The sequence below is a fragment of the Electrona antarctica genome, assembly GCF_951216825.1.
Source record: "Electrona antarctica genome assembly, chromosome: 15".
Taxonomy (NCBI): Eukaryota; Metazoa; Chordata; class Actinopteri; order Myctophiformes; family Myctophidae; genus Electrona; species Electrona antarctica.
The window spans coordinates 18,810,607-18,819,788 of NC_136796.1; the positions used below are offsets into that span (position 1 = coordinate 18,810,607).

Sequence of the window (9,182 nt, forward strand, 5' to 3'; positions counted from 1 at the left end):
GTTCACCTCCCAAAATCAATATGTGGGTGGCTTTTTCAGTCTGGCTCCTCATCCTCATTGCCTGGAGAAATAAACAAGATGAAGAGGATCAGCGTGCACACCGCTGTCACACTTCATAACGCTTATTTCCCACCGGGTCAGTGCTGGTGCAATTTATCTTGTCTTGTTTTTTGCAAGGCATTGTGGATGTTTTCGGGGAGGGGGAGGGAGGTGCCAGAGAACTGGTTTCCTTCATAAGCAGTGACCCATGTTTGCAACTATCAGAGGCATATATTACTGAACTAAGTGAAAGTTGCACAATTTGAACAGTCAAATTCTAAAAATCACACCCGTGTGAAGTGACTGGTGCAACTCCGTGTGAGGGTCCCCGGGGGGTTAGGTTGCGCACAGGTGGTGAAAAACAACCATGCTGTTTTCGTGCTCAGACCCAGGCAGCCAGCCAGCCACACACATAGCTCCGTAAGGGAGTGGTTGTACCACTCAAAAATGTATACGTTGGTGAAGAGCGAGATCTAAGAACCTAGCTTATCCAGTGGCTGAAGTAATCCCCAGATCACAATGGTGTCCCTGGTTTGTTGCGCGTGCCTCAGGTTGGTCCCAATTTGTCATTCGCCCTCCCCCTCGCCCACAGGGGATTGGACCACCTTTGATGACGGACTGTGCCCACGGACGGAGCTAGGCAATCAGTGTGAATTATCGTGAGGCGGAACGTGACGTGACTGGAGCCACCGACCCTGTGTTCGCTCACCACCAAGCCCATCTTTTTCTTTCATTCTTTTTTTCCCCCCCATTAATTTATTTTCATCTTACCTGTGTGTCATTATGTAGATAGATTTATAATGAGTTTTGTTGCTTTTTCTTTCCAGAGTTTTTTCGATGGCTGGGATGCGACAAAGAAGAAGGACAAGCCTAAAGGAAGACATGATAGTTTACTCAGCCGTAAGTTACAATTAGCGACACAGCTAACAGTACACACCTTCATTGAAAAACAAATAGAAGTTTGGTGCATTTAATTGCCATAAACAATTTTTTATATTTTTATATTCCCAGTGTGTTGTAGATGTCATAATATTAACTGACATTATCCTATGTACTCTAACTTAATGCCCCTTAATGTTGCATGGTTGTTATTAAAGGAATGCTCTGCTGTTTTTCAACATATTATCTCCATACCTTTATCAGTAGGACTAATGATCAAATCCAGCGCAGCTATAGTTCATTGAGACATGGAAGTCAGAAGTTTTATTTTATTTAATTCCCGGACCCCCTTGACTTCATTCATTCTCTAACAGTAATTCATTCTGCTCCTTTAAATCAGCTGTCAATCTCCACATCAACTCCCTTCACTCTCATTCGCTGCCAGCTAACTCACTCACGCCTACAATTCAATCAGGTGGTCCTTTTAAGCAGTTACTCTGTGTTCACTCTACATGCCAAGCTGACTCAGTGGTTGTTCAGATGTCAGCGTTCAAATTCCCTCCACCTCCCCGCCTCCTCCCTGTGGCATTTAGTTCTGTAATGGGTGATTCTGTGACTATAATGTGTTTTATGGATTGTATTATGATCATGTGATATGTGTCTATGTGGTATATGGAATGCATTGAAAGTTATGTTATTACATTACATTACATTACAGTCATTTAGCAGACGCTTTTATCCAAAGCGACTTACAATAAGTGTATTCAACATAGGTAGGGAACAAAAACTACTAATCACCAGAAGTCTTTAGTGCATTTTCTGCAAAAACAAGCAACCAAGAGTATACCTAGTGCTAAGGTAAAAGTGCAATATATCAGCTACCTATTTCTTTAAACAGATGAGACAAAATAGCTAAATCAAATGAGCATGAGCTAAAACAATTAAGTGTATCGACTAAACAAGATCCAATAAACAATACAACAATAGAAAACAAGCGTTCGTACAACTAGTTAACAACAAGTAGGTCAGGCAGAGAGGAAGGGTAGTGTTTCCTGAAGAGGTGGGTTTTCAACCTGCGGCGAAATATGGGCAGTGACTCTGCTGTCCTAACATCAGTGGGAAGTTCATTCCACCACTGTGGGGCCAGAACAGAAAAGAGTCGTGACCGTGTGGATCGGCCAGAAGGACCCTTGAGTGACGAGGCAATCAGTCGCCCCGAGGTGGCAGACCGAAGTGGTCGGGCAGGGGTGTAGGCATCGACCATAGCCCGGAGGTAGGAAGGAGCTGTTCCTTTCACTGCCCTAGCCGCAGCTTTCTGAACAAGCTCCAGAGGTCTGATGGCAGATGCCGGAGCACCAGCAAGGAGGGAGTTGCAGTAGTCCAGGCGGGAGATGACGAGAGCCTGGATGAGCACCTGGGCTGCCTTCTCCGTGAGGAAGGGGCGAATCCTCCTGATGTTGTAGAGGAGGAATCTGCAGGACCTTGTCACTGATGCGATGTTTGCCGAGAACGTCAGTTGATCGTCCAGGGTCACACCCAGATTTTTCGCAGTCCGAGTTGAGGTCACCACAGCATTATCAATGGTGATGGCCATGTCTCGGTGCGGACAGCCCTTCCCCGGGAGGAACATCAGCTCGGTCTTGTCCAGGTTGAGCTTCAGGTGGTTTGTCGACATCCACGCCGAGATGTCAGCCAGACAAGCAGCAATGCGTGCCTCCACTTGGGTATCAGAGGGGGGGAATGAGAGGATCAGCTGGGTGTCATCGGCATAGCAGTGGTAGGAAAAGCCATGGGAGTGGATGACAGCACCCAGAGATGTAGTGTAGAGAGAGAAAAGAAGAGGACCCAGAACCGAGCCTTGGGGAACCCCAGTTGTGAGCCTGTGTGGTTCTGACACAGACCCTCTCAGCATCACCTGGTAGGAGCGACCCGTCAGGTAGGATGCAAACAGGGAGAGTGCAGAGCCTGAGACACCCATCCCCTCGAGGGTGGAGAGGAGGATCTGATGGTTCACCGTGTCGAACGCTGCAGACAGGTCCAGGAGTATCAGGACGGAGGAGAGAGAGTTCGCTCTAGCGGCATGGAGCGACTCCGTCACTGCCAGCAGGGCAGTCTCTGTCGAGTGACCCACTTTGAACCCAGACTGGTTGGAGTCCAGGAGGTTGTTCTGGTGGAGATAGGAGGACAGTTGTTTAAAGACAGCACGTTCGAGAGTTTTAGATAGGAAGGATAGAAGGGAAACCGGTCTGTAGTTCTTGATGTTATTGATGTAATGTCTTTATCTTATGCTCTGCTCTGGGGTTTGTTGTTGATATCAGAGCTGTCTCGGTGTACAGATAATCTGATATATCAAATGTGATATGACATCAGAGCTGTGTCTCATCAGTGCACAGATAATCTGATATATCAAATGAGAAGAGCCACAGCGCCATACTAAATGCAATAGCTTTGCAATACATGTTAATGCTGGTCAATCTGAGATGAAGTGAAGAGTCTTAATGAACACATGGTTGTGTCAACACTCACATCACTGAAGTACATAATAGCGTGGTGGCGTAATCACACACGCAGCAGCCATTCTCCCCTCTGCCACTAGAGGCAGTGGTCTGCAGAACAGCATTGGAACCAAGCAGTCACAGTGAATTCTGGGTATTTTGGGTTCAGACAGCAACGTGTCATGTGATAGAAAAGGAAAAATAATCACACTTTTGTGACGTGAGGGGCGCTCTTATCATCATACATCACATTCCGTGCTCAGCCAATCAAATCATCACAAAAGTCATTCCGGCCAATCACTTTTGGCGTCTTTACTTTTCTGCCCTGACTTTTATCTTCAATATGTACTGCTCAGCCATTCAAATCGTCCCTATGGAGTGATCAGCCAATCACAAGCCAATGTTTGTGTTCACACAAACACTCAAAGCTGGGCATAGGAGTGCGCCTCCATAATTATCTCAGCTGGTATTGCATGTAATCAAAATGTTTCTTTTTCGATTTACACAGTTTGTATCAGAAATCGACATCCACACATTTGACAGTGGAGTGTTCCTTTAAGTTTGTGAAAATGCAGTTCTAAAAGAACTATATTGGATCAGTTATCAAAGAGTGCTAATGTGTTCCTCCTTGATGCATTTCAGATGATCGTCATCAAGTCAAACTGCACTCTTTGCTGGCAGACCCCAACTCTGACTCTGACTATGTCAACGCCAACTACATCGATGTAAGTCACTTTAACCTCCGCCTCCTTCACTTTGTTCTTCCTATCCTGTCCTACACCAACAGCAGTCCATACTAGACCCCCTGGTATTGTTCTTTATCCTGTCCTACACCAACAGCAGTCCATACTAGACCCCCTGGTCTTTATCCTGTCCTACACCAACAGCAGTCCATACTAGACCCCCTGGTATTGTTCTTTATCCTGTCCTACACCAACAGCAGTCCATACTAGACCCCCTGGTCTTTATCCTGTCCTACACCAACAGCAGTCCATACTAGACCCCCTGGTATTGTTCTTTATCCTGTCCTACACCAACAGCAGTCCATACTAGACCCCCTGGTCTTTATCCTGTCCTACACCAACAGCAGTCCATACTAGACCCCCTGGTATTGACTCTTTATCCTGTCCTACACCAACAGCAGTCCATACTAGACCCCCTGGTCTTTATCCTGTCCTACACCAACAGCAGTCCATACTAGACCCCCTAGGTCTTGACCCAGCATTAGAGGGGATCCGGGACATTCTCGACGTTCTGTCTGAGAACGCTGGCTTGTCATTTCACGGTCACATGGCTCAGCGTTGGTCTATACTTTAGGTGGTGGTGTTGTTAAAATAAGCTCTAAATAGTTCTATATTATTTTCTTTAGGATATTTTGGGGCTTTTCTGCCTATATTCATACAGTGGAGAGAGAGAGAGGAAACAGGAAGTGAGTGATAGGCAGCAAATGGTCCGACCTGCCCGGGAATCGAACCAGGGAGTCACTGTCAAGGCATTAGAGCCTTGGTATGTGAGGTATGTGCCCTACCCACCGTATAGAGCCGCAGTTGGCTCCGATAGAGCAGGCTTGATCCTCTCATCTGTTGTTGGTTTTGATCACCCAGAGTGAGGATCTCAGCAAGCCTCTCCAATCCCAGCAGCAGAGCGTAGCACCTGTCACATCACAGCAGCTTCGTACCACATGGACCTACAGGTTCTGAAGAACAATGACCTTTTTATTCTGCTGTTAGCTCATAAAGTAAAGGTCATTCAGACTTCAGAGTTGGCACTGAAAAGCCTCTCTTTAAGAACTCGGCTCTGTTTTAGCCCAGGATGCAGTCACGTTAAGTGCTTATAAAGTGATGTGAAAGTGAAGAGGTTCGATAGGGCTTGTTGTACTCGCTGAATACTGTATTACGGCCGTTAGTTTCATCATTGTGTCTTTGACAAAAGCAGATGGAAGGAGGACAATGAGGACTGGATTGATGCCTGACGCAGAAGCGTTAAGTGGTTTGAAGAGGATCTATTTAACCTCACTGCTTGTGCAGCAGGACAGTGCCTGCTCTCTTAGGGTGGGAGACTCCATTAAAATAAAAGCTCTCTGGTGTCATTAAGCGTGTTTCTTTCTTCCAGGAAATAAATGTCTGGGTTTCCGAGGCTATTAAGCGTGCTGCCTACAGCACTGCCTGCATGCCATGGCAGGCACAACCCCTGGTTTATCACCTTACAATGGACTGATTCTGTGTGATTAATGGAAGGCACCTAGGTCACCATAGATGGACTCTTTCCATTAACCAAAGGTTAAGAGGAAAGAAAATGTCACAAAGATCAACTGGAATCGAACCAGGTGTTGGCCATTATGTTGTCAGATGCCGGCGCTTCCCCAAGAAGTCGAGAGAGTGTAACAAAACCTTGTTATAAAACTGTGACCTCATGACTCTTTTTTAAGATGATTGTCGCCACAGGTGGCTTGTTGCTTTTCTTGTCAAAGCATTTCATCCTCCCTCTCCCAGACTCCCACTGTACTGTGATCACTATAACTAGCTCTTGTTTCCTTCCCTCCTCTCTCTCTCTCTCTCTCTCTCTCTCTCTCTCTCTCTCTCTCTCTCTCTCTCTCTCGTTCTCTCTCGTTCTCTCTCGTTCTCTCTCTCTCTCTCTCTCTCTCTCTCTCTCTCTCTCTCTCTCATTCTCTCTCTCTCTCTCTCTCTCTCTCTCTGCCCCCTCCCCCAACATTTGGCGCCCGTTAGATTCGGATAAACAGGGAAGTAAGTATTTGTCTTCTCTTCTCTTTCCATCTACTCCAACCCCCCCCCCCCCCCCCCTACACACACACACAGTCACACACACACACACACACAGTCACACACACACACACACACACACACACAGTCACACACAGTCACACACACACACACACACACACACACACACACACACACACACACACACACACACACACACACACACACCCCATCCATTGGGGTTTTCTCAGTCCCACTCCCAGTGGATTTCTGACCATTCCTGCTGCTCCCAGCTGCAATTAAAATAGTGCTGTTTAGTCCCGCACAAACCTAAACTATTTATATTTTGCTCCAAAAACATTGCAAACACAAACACAGAGTCAGAGAGAGAGAGAGAGAGAGAGAGAGATGGCCAATACAGCACCACGGACAGCGACACAGTGGGCTTGGTTGGATTTACTGCTTGACAGTAGGTTGTTAAATAGATGCATTTTGCATATACCTGTCAGGACTCGGGAACGTTTCAAAATGATGTTCTCCTCTGCATTTAGTCGTAAGATAAATGTGTTCATAATATCAAGTTAAAGTAATGCACGCCCACACGTGCTTCAGTTGTGCTACATATATCCGGCTTATTGCAGGACTTTGCAGGACTTGGCAGGTAGTTTTTTTTTTTGATCGCCCATCTCCGCCTAATTTAAAACCCGCCTGCTGACAAAAAGATTTATGTCGGCTCCCGTGGGATCTTCCCTCGCGATGCAGGGCTTTGCCCTCTGTGTCCCTGCCAGCTCTCCCTGGCTCATCTCCCATAGCAGCCACCCGCCCCCCCCCCACCCATCCTTTCCTCTCTCCTGCTATGAGCTGCTAAGCCTTGATGACCACTGCAATTCCTCTGAGTTCTTGGCTCTTTACCTCCCTTCTTTCATGTGTAATCAGATTCTCACCTTGAGTTATTTGATGTTGATGCATCCTGAATCAGACCTGGCAGAAACTCCACACAGAAGAATCCACTAGGTCACATCATAGTGATCATACATACTGTGGAAGAATCCACTAGGTCACATCATAGTGATCATACATAATGTGGAAGAATCCACTAGGTCACATCATAGTGATCATACATAATGTGGAAGAATCCACTAGGCCACATCATAGTGATCATACATAATGTGGAAGAATCCACTAGGTCACATCATAGTGATCATACATACTGTGGAAGAATCCACTAGGTCACATCATAGTGATCATACATAATGTGGAAGAATCCACTAGGTCACATCATAGTGATCATACATAATGTGGAAGAATCCACTAGGTCACATCATACATAATGATGTAGAAGGATCCCCTATAGGTCACATGATGCATACTGTATGTAGAAGGATCCCCTATAGGTCACATGATGCATACGGTATGTAGAAGGATCCCCTATAGGTCACATGATGCATACGGTATGTAGAAGGATCCCCTATAGGTCACATGATGCATACTGTATGTAGAAGGATCCCCTATAGGTCACATGATGCATACTGTATGTAGAAGGATCCCCTATAGGTCACATGATGCATACGGTATGTAGAAGGATCCCCTATAGGTCACATGATGCATACGGTATGTAGAAGGATCCCCTATAGGTCACATGATGCATACGGTATGTAGAAGGATCCCCTATAGGTCACATGATGCATACGGTATGTAGAAGGATCCCCTATAGGTCACATGATGCATACTGTATGTAGAAGGGTCCCCTATAGGTCACATGATGCATACGGTATGTAGAAGGATCCCCTATAGGTCACATGATGCATACTGTATGTAGAAGGATCCCCTATATATAGGTCACATGATGCATACGGTATGTAGAAGGATCCCCTATAGGTCACATGATGCATACGGTATGTAGAAGGATCCCCTATAGGTCACATGATGCATACGGTATGTAGAAGGATCCCCTATAGGTCACATGATGCATACTGTATGTAGAAGGATCCCCTATAGGTCACATGATGCATACGGTATGTAGAAGGATCCCCTATAGGTCACATGATGCATACGGTATGTAGAAGGATCCCCTATAGGTCACATGATGCATACGGTATGTACGTAGAAGGATCCGCTAGGTCAGGGGTTCTCAACCTGTGGGTCGTGACCCCTTGGGGGTCACCAAATTATTTAAGGTCTTATCTGCAAGGTCTTATATAGTCTGATCAGCTATGTCAGTGACGTCATAGATAGATAGATAGAATACTTTATTGGCAGTTTAAGAAAATTACAGAAAATGTAATGTAATCATTTTAAAAAATGCCAAATGGACTTAGACATTGGTCCACTTTGTAACATGAAACTATACACAAACATACTGTACAAACAACAACCATGGAACATATAATAAATAATCCTTATATATAAGGCTGGGAGCTATATACATAGGACAAGAGGTACCCTGAGAGAATAGTCCAGAGCATGGGACTATTCTATGACCAGTTAGTGTGTAGATGGAGCCATGATTTCAGGTCTTTCCTAAATCTTGCAATAGAATTTAGGGATTTCAGGGCTGGAGGGAGTGCATTCCACAGAGTAGTGGCTGCGTAGAAAAAAGCATTTTTTTCCCTTGAGTGTCCTGAAACTGGGGGGAACTAGATCATATGGACTTCCTCTGGTTGAGTACCTGTGAGCATCCGTCACATACTAACCATAGCAACCATGCTCGTTTTTTTGGTTGCTAACCATAGCAACCATGCTCGTTTTTTTGGTACGAACAAACACGGGTACACGGGTACAAAGCCAGTTGTTGGAGTGGTTTGCACCACTCAAAAATATATATTTATATATATGACTGGCTGGAAAATGGAAATTAAGATGTACGCATAAACTTTCCTTAACGATTATATCTTCTTATATCTTCAGTATTTGTTTATGATGTATTTTCTCTATTATTAAGGTTATTGTAGCCGTCAAGAACCGCTCAGATCACTGAACCAATATGATCCAACACCGTGATCCCGGCAGCACCCGCACCTCTATAACAGAAATCACGGTCGCTGGACCA

At 45.4% G+C, this 9,182-nt stretch overlaps 1 protein-coding gene across 3 annotated transcripts in view; it reads left to right on the forward strand.

Annotated features, from left to right (window-relative positions):
* LOC306938973 (receptor-type tyrosine-protein phosphatase U-like) overlaps positions 1–9,182 on the forward strand; it is a 170,806-nt gene that overhangs the window by 137,422 nt on the left and 24,202 nt on the right. For all 3 annotated transcript variants that reach the window (XM_079523387.1, XM_079523388.1, XM_079523389.1), the window contains 2 exons: positions 867–939; positions 4,056–4,138. In XM_079523387.1, coding sequence (XP_079379513.1) covers positions 867–939; positions 4,056–4,138 — 156 coding nt within the window. The remainder of the gene's footprint in view (positions 1–866; positions 940–4,055; positions 4,139–9,182) is intronic.